The sequence below is a fragment of the Epinephelus moara genome, chromosome 21 (assembly GCF_006386435.1).
Source record: "Epinephelus moara isolate mb chromosome 21, YSFRI_EMoa_1.0, whole genome shotgun sequence".
NCBI lineage: Eukaryota > Metazoa > Chordata > Actinopteri > Perciformes > Serranidae > Epinephelus > Epinephelus moara.
The window spans coordinates 3753670-3766306 of NC_065526.1; the positions used below are offsets into that span (position 1 = coordinate 3753670).

A 12637-nucleotide genomic window follows, 5' to 3' on the forward strand; every position below is an offset into this window, starting at 1 on the left:
TTTACATGTTGTTTTCTATATGTTCTCTGACATTTATCCTAACGATATGAGGCGGTCTTTGTGGAGAAAAAGCTTGTTTAGTGGACTAACTTTGCACTTGAAGGTTGCCCGTTCACTTACGTTTTAACAGGTCTGACGCTACTATGCGCCCCGGCTGTATCTAGGCTAACGGCTAACATGTCACTAGTCACTTGAAACAAATTTAGGACAATAGGAGACAGGTTGAAATAAACCGAAATTTCCCTTTAAAGAATACTTCACATGATCGTTTGTATATCAGTTACTCAACAACATCCTGGGAGCTGCTTCAGTGAAATGATGGAGAAAATGTCCAAATGCACATCTGTCTTCACCTTGACTTAATTTTACTTAGTTTATTTAAACCTTTAACTAAATGTTTGTGAAATAAAGCACAAATTTTTACCAAATTTCCAGAAAATCAGCAGAAGAACTAAGAATTAAAGTGTATTTCCATCCACACTGTTAATGCAAATGATGACTGAAGTATATATTTGATAATCAACACCGATTTTTAACAATATCTAACCTCTCTGCTGCAGGACAGGCAACTCAACATTCCACAACATTGTCATCAAATTCACGAGGAAGCCGAGTCACCTCCGTCAAACCAAGGTCAGAGATCGGGGCCTCCACCCGAACACCAACTGTAACCTCGCACACAACGGCCGAGGCTGAATCTGAGGAGGAGCTGCAGGAAAGGTCTGAGACGGCAGAGAAAGCTCCGTGTGTGGATGAAGAGCTGGCAGACAGCTCGCAGGAGAAACACACAGATGGTAGAGTTTGGAGTTAAATTATAAAAATACAAGCCGCATGCTGTGTTACTTTCTTACCTTCTCTCTTCTAATTTCGCCATCGAGGCGCCTTCTGCCTCTTCACTCTTCATCGACTTGCCAGGTTAAATTAAATCTGAATAAAATGAATACATTAAGCAGGTTTCTCTCGTGGGTTCAATAACGTTAATTATATTTAAAAGGCTATAGAAGTTAAATGAAGTAATCTATGACCTGTAATAACAGCCAGAAGAAACACCAGCCCATAACAGACATTAACAGTAAATTCACATTTTCCCAATACAGAGGAGTAAACTGGATAATTACAACAGAAACATTCACTAAGGAGCTGAAACACCAGCATGCTGAGTGCTAAGTCTAATTAATTTAATGTTTCATGGCTTGGCACTGGTTTCTTCCATCAAAACCAACGCCTGAGGAGGTTTCCTTTTTCCTTCAGCACAGAGTACGGCTCCTAAAAGTCATAAATCCAGCAAGTTCCCTGGTAAACACAGCGACTCGAGACCAGAATCACCAGAAGCAAAGGAAGGAAAAGTCGACAGGATGAAAATGTTTCTGAAAAATGACCAGTTAATCACCTTCTCCTCCATGTTTATCACAGACTGATATTTACAGAAGAAGGAAAAGATATCTGTCGGCTGTGATTGGCTGGTCCTCGTCACATGATGCGTGCTGTTTTGCCCTGAAAAACAGGTGCTGCGATAGCATCGCTTTTGTGTTCGAGCACACCTTCCACCCATCTGCACTGAAAACAATGATATTTGAGGGCCCAAAAAACACTGCATGTGTACGGCCCCTTACACTGGCTGCTAGCTTGGTTAGCACAGTGTATTTACAGCTCTGCTTAACTGTCATAATGCTAATACTAATTTTCGCTAGCTAAAAACAGGCCTTAAAGGGAAATTTCGGTTTATTTCAACCCGTCTCCTATCGTCCTAAATTTGGTTCAAGTGACTAGTGACATACAGATAATAGTTAGCATGTTAGCCGTTAGCCTAGATACAGCCGTAGCGTCAGACCTATTAAAAAGTAATTGAACGGGCAACCTTCGAGTGCAAAGTTAGTCCACTAAACAAGCTTTTTTTCCACAAAGACCGCCTCATATCGTTAGGATAAATGTCAGAGAACATATAGAAAACGACATGTAAACGTGTTGTCTTACCTTACCGGTGTGCTGCCATGTTTGTTTACCATCTAGCTCTGCTTTCCAAAGCGCAGCCGAAATATATCTCGCCAGCTCTAGATAAAGCCCAGCTGGACACTACTCCAGGTGGCGGTGTCTCGTCCTCGGTCACATCCAGACCTTGAAAATAAGGCTGCAACCGGTCCCATTACTTGCAACAGAGGCATTCCTCTTCTGTGGGCACTGGGGCACAGCATTCACAGGTACACCACCAATCTCCAGAGCTACACAGCCTTACAGCAGCCATTCCTCCTCTCTCATCCTCTACCTGTTGCGCCTCTCTCTCTCTCTCCTCCTCCGTTCTTCAATTTCACGAAGCTCTTCGTCAGTGTATTCTGGCTCAAATAAATAAGGGCGGCCATCAAACTCTGCAAAATCAAATTCCTCCTCCACAAAGTCGAAGTCTGGCAAAAAGTCAGCCATTATTCTATAAATCTTTCATAAAATAAATGAATGAACTTTTCAGGCTACTGTCCGGTTCTGCCTTCCAGCTGTTGCTGCTTGTTCTCGCGAGATTTCAGGCACGGTATGAGATCGCTGCTTGTTCTCGCGATATTTCGGCCGCGCTTTGGAAAGCAGAGCTAAATGGTAAACAAACATGGCAGCACACCGGTAAGGTAAGACAACACGTTTACATGTCGTTTTCTATATGTTCTCTGACATTTATCCTAACGATATGAGGCGGTCTTTGTGGAAAAAAAGCTTGTTTAGTGGACTAACTTTGCACTTGAAGGTTGCCCGTTCACTTACGTTTTAACAGGTCTGACGCTACTATGCGCCCCGGCTGTATCTAGGCTAACGGCTAACATGCTAACTATTATTTTTATGTCACTAGTCACTTGAAACAAATTTAGGACGATAGGAGACAGGTTGAAATAAACCGAAATTTCCCTTTAAACCACTGACACAAAATGTAATGAAAAAGCACTAAACTAGTGACAGCTATGGTTCCAACTTTACTCTGTGAATCTGGGGGTCACTGAAAGTGGACACGCTCCTATGAGTTGTATAAATTTCTGCTGCAAAGTTGGGCATTTTAACGACTTGACTCGCTCTTGGAGCCAGCCTCAAGTGGCCATTAGAGGAACTGCAGTCTGTGGCACTTCCGTTGGCTTCATCTTCAGCCCAGAGGTTGATGCTTGGTCTTGTGTTGGAGGTAAAGTTGGGTTCAGGTTAGGAAACACCTAGTCCCGTGTCACCAGACCTAACTCCACAGCACTGTCTTAGCTCTAGAGGAAGGTCTGGAAGCACCTATTGTCATTCTGGTAAAGAGGGGGGAAAAACACGGATGTATAAAGAGACCTGTGTTGGAGGCGGGATCCTGTTCATTCCTATAAAAGTTGCTCAGTGGCACACAAAGCCAAAAAAGCTTCATGAAATAATCAAACTATGAAATCACCTGCATCTTCTGACCGAAGAGCAGGTGCACTAGAGACTTACAGTGGCTGAACATGATCAAGTGCAGCCGACTGGCTAACTAGGTTGGATATCCTGATATTCCTGAAAGTGAAACAAGTCATTTCACGGGGGTGTTGACGCTAAAAAAAAAAATGTATCCACAGATTTACAGATGTATGTCTGTGTGAAAAAGTCTTTTTGGACCCCATGACATCAGGTGACGTTGAGGCTGAAGAACAATCTGAAGGAAGAGCAGCATTATTTTATGTTTTAGCAGATGAATGAGTCGACAGCTTGGTCTCTTACCTCAGGAACAAAAGGTTAGGGTCCTCTGTCCATCCAGATGTTATCTGCTGCTCCTTCAGCTCTGGTGTCACTAGGTGCTGCAGAACTGTCCAGATATCCTCCTGTCCACACGCGTCCTCCAGCTCCTCCTGAGGGATCCTGAGGAGCTCCTGAGCAGATGGGCTTTACAGATGGGTCACAAATTAAAGGACGAACGTGAATAAACAAAAGCAGATGCTTCCATACAAAACACAAGAGCTTGCTGAAGGATGTGATGAATAAGAAAATGGTGGGAATCGTGTCACCAACTTTCAACCCCACTGAACACCCATGGGGAAGCAGCATCCTTTCCTTTGATTGACACTCATAACTCATAACCAGAGTTGAGGGATGGAACGCAGACGACAGGTTGAATCAAAATATTGGAAAGGACACCAGATGCAAATGTTTGTTTTATGATGCAGAACTGTAATTGCAATTTTAATGTCACCAAACAATGCATTGTGGGTTATTCCTCTTACCTGTAGTGTTGTTCATAGGGGTGGGAATCTCTAGGCACCTCACGATTCGATTAAACTCTGATTCTGAGGGCAACGATTTCGGTTATAAAATGATTCTGGATTATAAAACGAGCCAATAAGAAAATTTACACTAGATACTGAAAAACATTATTGTAATAAAACTGGGAATACATATCCAGTGCATACAAACTGTATTACTTACTGTGGTTGACATGACTACACTCCTACAGTCCATCCTCCTCATCCACAAATCTCAACGGGACTCTCCTGTCCCTCCTCGACATTTCTCCTCCAGTATTTACAAAACTATAACGGACTATAACTATCTATGAACTATAAAAACACGAACTATTGTAAAAAAAAGATGAACGATTGCAAAACTACGAACTATGGTGAAAACACGACGAAAACATGGCATAAATCACTCAAACTTGCACTCTCCTCCTGCTGTGTGCACTTCCCTCCCCTCCTTCACAGGTAATGATGTCTTTACCATATATCACTGGAAAGCTCCGCTTCTCAGCTTTCAGAATCCGTTTGAATTACGTCAATAGCGCGAATGGTCAAGGCAGAATCCGTTTGAATTACGTCAATAGCGCGAATGGTCAAGGATTTACAGTAATATGAAAAATAAATATAAAAATAAAATTAAAATTAAAATCGATTATGAGTTTTCCACATTGATGCTCACATCGTTCAAGAAAGAATCTCGATGCATCTAAAAATCGACCTGGGCCAATTCTGTACCAGTACTGATCCTAATGTTTTTGTCGTTTATTTTTATTCATTTATTCTTATTTATTGTCCTTTGGTGCCAACGATAAAAAGAAATATTGATTATGAAATATGTTGTACAGTGTCCTCTATCACACTACCTGTGAATGAGCACAAATCCAGTCATACACGTGTGAAACAACCTTTAAAATAACCTTGTTTCACACGAAAAAAACTTTTTTCTTAAATAAACTGCCTCAGAAGCCTTTTTACTACAGATAATACGTCATAATTCCCTCTCTAATATCTATTTTACAAACTGTGAAATCAACACATTTTTCCTTCAAACGGCTGAATTTATTCAAGTTTTTCCACCAAGAACTGCATTTTACAAGATTACATTTGAACACATCATACAAACCTTCACCCAATACTCCTTTTTACTAAATGGGGCTTGAATGCATCATAATGTAACTCAATGAAACCTCCATCAGCTGTTAGTTACAGCCACCAGCTGCTAAAAGCAACAGCTAACAGCTAACAGCTAACAGCTAACGCTCTCCTGTGTTGGTCACATTGTAGCATTATCAGAGAAACAATAGGGTGCGACAGCGTCTTGGGGACAAACAGAGATCTTCCCCAACACATTTTCTATTGTCCCTGGGACGATAGGATGCTGTGAGTCGTGACGCCTTGCTTTTTAGCCGCAAATATTTAGCGCAAACTTGATGTGCCACAACACAAAAACATCGCCCACTGAAAACGGTGAATGTCATCTCATTCACCGATAGGCTGATGGAAGTCAACAAGGTAAATATGAGCCGATACCGATGTGCTGCCAATATCTGCGCAGTAATACGGTTGGCAGGTGTAGCTCAGTAAAAAGAAAATTGTTCCTACATGAAACTGCTCACAACAAGGTGTGTGGATTATCTTGAGTAACCAGGTCATGATTACTAGAAAGAGACATTGATGTTGAGGTGGGGTTTTTTTTGCGCTTTGAGCACCACAAGTTCCATTACACTGAAGACACCTCTACAGCCGATATCTCCAACACTCTGCAACTCACACCAAAACAATCCAGATCGATAAACAGCACTACAGGTAAAGAAATATGTTTTTTATTTTGTGGTGAACTGCCCCTTTAAGAGAAATGTGCAAACATGGCTCAAAGAGTCAACAAGAAAGCCCTGGAATACTTTCTGATTTCACAGTGGGACTTGGCAGGAGCATGCATCAAAGTCTGAGTCAGTGAGGAACTGGACCTGTTTCACGCTTCATTTTAACATCACTCACGAACAAAACCCAGAGATATTTATACTCCTACACTTGAGGCAAGAGTTTGCGCACACACCGAAGGGACACTCCACCATCTCTCTGGAGTGCCCCGTCAGGTTTCAGCACCGACAGTCTGGCCTCAGACCTCAGGGTGCTGCCTCTCATCTCAGCTGCTTCACACTCAGCTGCTGCCCCCTCCGTGTGCGCACCGGAGGTTACGGTCTGATGAAACCAACACAACTGCATCACTTGTAAAAAGCAGAGATGACTCATGGGAGCTGTAACCTAACGGGCCATGAGGCTTTGACAGCACACCTACAGCAGGACACAAGAGTCTCTTTACTAGCAGCTAAAAACACCATACAGTCTCTGCAGATACACAGAGTTAAGCTCCTTCAGTGCGGACTCTTCTAACTCGATATTGCTCATGATATTTTGCACACAAATCATATCTTCACTGTCCCTCTCTGGTGTTGATATTAAGCTCTCTGAAGCTGCTGTGGTTCACATTTTCCTACATGTTGTTGTCTGTTGGCAGACTGGGACGTGGCTGAGAAGAGGACGGTGCCTTTCTTCGCCTGGTCGCTGCTGGAGTCTGTTGGGTTGTCGGACATACAACTACAGCCAGACAGCAAAGGTAGGACAGAAGAATTTTTGGCTACATGTCACAGACAGAGTAAAGGTTTCTCCTCTTTCTCTAAAAATGTTCTGCAGACAAAAAATTGCCATAGCCCTTTAATTAGGCACCTTAACTGCATTTTTATGCGCCCGCACTGGCGTCTGTCCATTCCATCGGCGTGTGAGTGTGTTAAAGACTGAGTAGCAGGTGGCCCCTTGTATAGTAGCCTCGGCCACCAGTATATGAACTAGATGACTAGGAAGGGGCTATACAAATGCAGGTCCATTTACCATTTACCGTTCTCACGAAAGCTTTTAGCTTTGGCACAAACGTCCACCTGGAGTCAACAATGAACTGATTAATTTTGGTGGTCAAAGGTCAAGGTCACAATGACAATGCACCCATCTCATTCTCGTCAATATGACATGTCAAGAAGCCCTTGGGAGAGTTTATCAAAATTTGGCACAATTGTCCTCTTGGGCTTGACAATGAACTGATTAGAATTTGCTAGAAAAAGGTTAAGGTCACTGTGACCTCATGTCCATCTCCTTTTCATGAACACAATATCTCACAAAGTTCTTAAGACAACATCCTCAAATTTGGCACAAACATCTACTTAAACTTAAAGATGAACTGATTACAATTTGGTGGACAATGGTCAAGGTCACTGTGACCTAACATGTATCTCAGTCTTATGAACATGATATCTCAATAAGTTCAATAAGTGAAATAATTTTCTCAAATTTGGCACAAACATCTACTTGGACTTAATGATGAACTGACTGGAATTTGAAAGTCAGAGGTTGAGATCACTGTGAGCTCACGTCGGCCTCATTTTAGTGAATGTGATATCTCGAGACCACCTTGGGGGAAATTTCTTCAAAGGTCAAAGGTCAACCCCACTGTGACATCATAATGTTCTGCATAATACAATTTTCTGGCCATTAATCAGCGTCATATCTCAGGAACAGAAGGGGAGACATTTGATCAGATACTGAATTGGCGACTCTAATCTTGGATGTCCATCTTGAAACAGTGTTGATTGTAAAGATCCTCTGTGCTGCCGGGGGGAAGATGTGTGCTGCATCCATGATTTAGAATTTGTAGCTTCTTTGCAGCAACATCCATATTTGAAGCATTGTCTTCTGCCATGGCTACTTGAGTCTGGACAGACATGGATGTAACTTTAACTGCAACTTGACTGGTTTGCAGAGGCAAATAACTGCAAGTGGTTAATTCTAGTTACAGTGTCTAAATCTTGTTTGCATGTGTTCAGTAGCTTAAATGTACTAACCTGAGTTTCCTCCTATGATCTCTGAAGAATGCAGTCGCTCCTTCACCCTGTACGGCAACGACGGGCGAGCCAGACGGGAGATGCCGGCTCTGGGGGAGATGCTTCACTGTCTGACGGGACGCTGCCCACATGAGTATGAGATGTACGGCTGCTACTGCGGACAGGAGGGCGGGGGGCAACCGCAGGACCAGCTGGACAGGTCAGCAGCTGCAGGATGAGGACGGATGATGTTATAGCCAATGCAGATACAGTCTGTGTCAGCAACACAAACATGGAAAGAGAAATAAAGTTTAGATTTTGTGATGAAAAGTTAAAGAAACAGATACGATGGGAGAAGACTACAATGAGTTGTTTTTCTCCTAATATTGACATTCACAGTTTCTCGGGAGGTGGAGATCCTTGAGGTTTCACAAGCATATTGAACGCATTTCCTCGGTCATAGAACATTTACTATGTTTTTCTTTTTCTGAAAGAAATAGTCAAATTTATTATAAATAATTTATCCAGCTAGAAACTCATAAGATGTTTCCAGCCAAGGTAAAAACTGCCTTGTGTTTAATAGCCACTGCCTCCTGCAGTTGGCATGGATGTGCATCCTCCTGCATGAGCCGTGAAGCACAAGAAACAAAACAAAGAGGACGGGCTCATAAAAACGTCATTTTATAGCACTACCAGCGGAAAAAATCTCCACTGGGTACCTTTGAAGTTTAGATGATTTGTCCATGCTGTATGAAGCTAACAAGGTACCTTCTCCATCACCTCTGCTGCTCTCCATCAGGTGCTGCTTCTTCCATCACTGCTGCCTGAAGCAGATCAGCTCCATGGGCTGCAGGTCAGACAGGAAGCTCAACGCTCAGATCTCCTGCGAGAGCGGGAAACCACGATGTGAGTACAGCAGGTCTGCTGAGAACACAGTAACATTAATCTTTGTTTCAGCACAGGAGGACAGTGAAGTAAACACCAAAGTACCTTAATCTGAATCTTATGTCAGATCTGTTCTGGAGGTCTCATGTCAGCATCTAAAAGGAAGCTCGGATTTTTTGTCTACAGGAACTCTAATGCAAGTCCAACCTGCAGCTGCCACAGCTGAGTGTTGAAGCTTTTAGTTACAGCTTCTCTTGTTCATGCTAAATATATTTGTTCTCTGTACGATTTCAGACACTCTACAAGTAATTTTATTGTTTTTAATCTGAGTTTTAGAGTGTGTTTATTTAGTTGTCAACATTCACTTCAACTAAAGCTTGAAAAACACCAGACTTACCTCTTTTTGTGAAGCAAAGCCGCAGGGGTCACATAACCTCGCTAATCTTGCTTTTCTATCAGAGTCTGCTGACTTTCAGATTTCTTTCACTTCTTTTGCTAAATACCTTTCCTTCACCTCACGTTAATCATTGCCGTTTCTTCCTCAGGTCAGGGCGTCACCGTCTGTGACAAGCTGCAGTGTGTGTGTGACAAAACGACTGCAGAGTGCATGGCAGCGGCCCACTTTAACCACAGCCTGCCGGCGCAGCAGTGCCGCGGCCCCGGACCTCCCTGCCGCCGGGCCAGCAGACCCCCCAAACCACGGCTTTCCCCTCAGTCCAGTGAGGAGAGCGTGGAGCTGCAGGGAGGAGACTCTGACATAAATCTCGGGGACAATCAGAAGCCTGACGGTACACAGGACACATCGACTAACACACCTCCACCACGCCAAGTTCAAAACAGGTGAGAGGAGAAGGAACTTAAGTAAATGCTTTGCCACCAAGATTACATGTGTCCTTGATGTTAGCATGTAGCTACGTGTAATGTACAGTAAACACTATCAGTGGCGTGCCTGGTGCAGATGACCACATAGAGAAATCTGTCACAATTTGACATCAGTTTGACTTTTCGTAACTGTTTTAAATGAGAATTAAGTTTTTTGCTCGCTGTTTTTGCGTTGCTACACGCCTCGCGCGCTCTGAACTCAAGATGAAAAAACAACTCAGAGCAGTAAAGTGCCTCACATCATCTCCACTTTTTTCCCCATTGTCCAATGTGATGGTTTGAGAGGCGGGGCTTCTGTGGTTGTCACAACAACAAGTGTGGAGGAGAGACTAGTGGTAGTGGTTGCTGGATACCCAGAGCTATATGACTTTACAAACCACAGTTAGCACCATCTCAGTAGAAAACAGCAGGCGTGGAAGCAGATAAGTGCAGTACTGTAAACGTCCATGATGGAGGAGAAGCTCCTGGACCAACTGGTGGTACTCCCCATGATCCAGCCTCTTTTTTAGGGTCTCATGTACCCACACAGATCTCTGTTTATCTGCTGACAGCCTCTCACCCTCAACCAGAGCTACAGACAGTACCCTCTGCCTCAACATGGCAGCAACTACACACTGATTACTGGAAGATAAATAAAAATGAAAATTAACAGTAGATTGATTACATAGAAATGTTAGTGTAAGGAGGTGATGGCATGGTTGCCTGGCAACAATAAAAAGGCGCAGCAAGTGTTTTTTTATTATTTTTTATTATACTGATTTAAGTGCTGCATATGATTTTGTACAGTCGAACAGTGTTGGTATTTTAACCACTGTCTGTCTGCAGTGATGAAAGCTCTGACCTGAAGGACGAAGACAAGCCAAAGAATCCTCCTGCTGGATCGTCGGGCAGCTCCACACGACCTCCTCCTTCTCCTCCTCCTCCCTCCAGTGAGGAAAGCAGAGAGCCATCGAGACACGTTGGGATTCAAGCCCACAACCACAGGCCGAGTGCAGGGCAGAGCCAAGGGCACCGACCCGGAGGGACCGGGGTGAAAGAGGAGGAGGAAAAGGAGGGAGAGGAGGAAGAAGAGGAGGGGGGAGGAGAAGAGGAGGAGGAAGAGGAAGAGGAGGAGGGCAACTAAAAGCGAATGCATTGCTTTGTAAAGCTAGCTTTGGGATGTGAAGAAGTCATTTTGGGGAATAACTGTTTAAAGATTATTGTCAGATTATTTTGTTTCCAGTAACAGAAGTTCTAATTTATAGAAATGACGTCAAAAATCAAATGTTTACTCTGATTTTTCGTGTTTTCTGTTACAGATTTGTGAACTGGAACGTCTCTTCAGAAAATAAAAAAATAATAAAAGCAAGCATTCGTTCGTTTGTTGTGTCCTCCTTCAAAATAAAGCTGACAGTAATAAAGACACCGCAACTCGTCAGTATTGATAGAAACATTTTATTTGAGTCTCGAACATCAATCTCAACGCACAATTTACTATTGAATAGAGGCTTTGTAATGAAGCGCTGAGGCTCTGCTGCCAGCGAGGTTAGAGGAAATAATTTAATGACATTTCAGAAACAGATCTGACGTCTGTTGGTTCCACTTGTTATTTAAAGTTAATCCCAATATGATTTCAAAGACTTTAAAAGTAAACTGAAGGATTGTCTGAAAAAAATCATGCTGAAATCATATGTGTGTTAATCGATTAGTTGATATGCAGAAAATAAATGCACCAAAATTTTGCCAACTTTAAAGCAAAAATATTAAATATTTTTTGGTTCCTGCTTCTCCAGTGTGAGGATCTGCTTCTCGTCTTGGTTTAATATCATTAAAATGTTTATATCTCTGGGTTTTAAGTCACTCTGGGAAGTTGAGCTGGAGATTTCTCATTATTTGCAGACTTTTTATTGACTAAACAATCACATGATTGATCCCCAAAACAGAAGATAGATCCTGGCAATATCAAAACTATAATTAATACCTCACAATTTTATGCCTCCGAACACCAGATAAGTTTCTCTTACAGTTTACATCCATGTGTGTGAAAATATGGATGTTTCACACACATCTTCCCCCCGACAGCACAGAAGATCTACACAATCAGATTAGTGTCACCAATTCAGTATCTGACCAAATGTCTCCTCTTCTGTTCCTGAGACATGACGCTGAGTAATGGCCAGAAAAGTGTTTTTACAAAACATAAAGATGTCATAGTGAAGCTTTGGGTTTAAAATGCCATCACTTCATCATTTTATCCTCATAATTAGCATGATAATACTTGTGTTATGGCCAGAAATGTTTTGTGAGGTCACAGTGACCCTGACCTCTGACCACCAAAGCTGAATCAAAGTCATTGTTGAGTCCAAGTGGACGTTTGTGCTAAATTTGAAAAAATACCCTCAAGGTGTTCTTGAGCGATCACATTTGCAAGAATTAGACAGACAGACAAGGTCACATCGACTTTGACCAGAATCTTTTCTGCTCATCTTTAAGTCCAAGTGGACGTTTGTGCCAAATTTGAAAAAATGCCCTCAAGGTTTCTTGAGATATGGCATTCAGGAGAATTGGACGGACAATCTGAAAACAAAATGCCTACAGCTATCGCCGGTGTGGAGGAACTCAAAACTTTTCAAACATGTAGTCTTCATTAGAGTCAATAACTGGACCTTTGAGTTGATCTTATTTTGTCTCACACACTGTTCCAAAGGTTGAGAGTAATTGATCATGCTTAAAGGGATAGTGCACCCAAAAATGTAAATTCAGCCATTATCTACTCACCCATATGCCGAGGGAGGCTCAGGTGAAGTT

At 42.5% G+C, this 12637-nt stretch overlaps 1 protein-coding gene and 1 long non-coding RNA gene across 2 annotated transcripts in view; both read left to right on the top strand.

The window, feature by feature from the left end:
- Nucleotides 1–11193, top strand: part of oc90 (otoconin 90) — a 37046-nt gene extending 25853 nt beyond the window's left edge. Inside the window, exons 16-21 of the mRNA XM_050075112.1 lie at nt 561–794; nt 6730–6828; nt 8132–8303; nt 8883–8989; nt 9514–9808; nt 10676–11193. Of these exons, the coding sequence (XP_049931069.1) occupies nt 561–794; nt 6730–6828; nt 8132–8303; nt 8883–8989; nt 9514–9808; nt 10676–10973 (1205 nt within the window). The 3' untranslated portion in view covers nt 10974–11193. The remainder of the gene's footprint in view (nt 1–560; nt 795–6729; nt 6829–8131; nt 8304–8882; nt 8990–9513; nt 9809–10675) is intronic.
- An 81-nt stretch (nt 11194–11274) lies between these two features.
- LOC126408815 (uncharacterized) lies at nt 11275–12483 on the top strand. The gene is made up of 2 exons (XR_007571964.1): nt 11275–12233; nt 12366–12483. It is a non-coding gene; the product is annotated as an uncharacterized LOC126408815 (long non-coding RNA).
- Nucleotides 12484–12637: the final 154 nt, after the last annotated feature.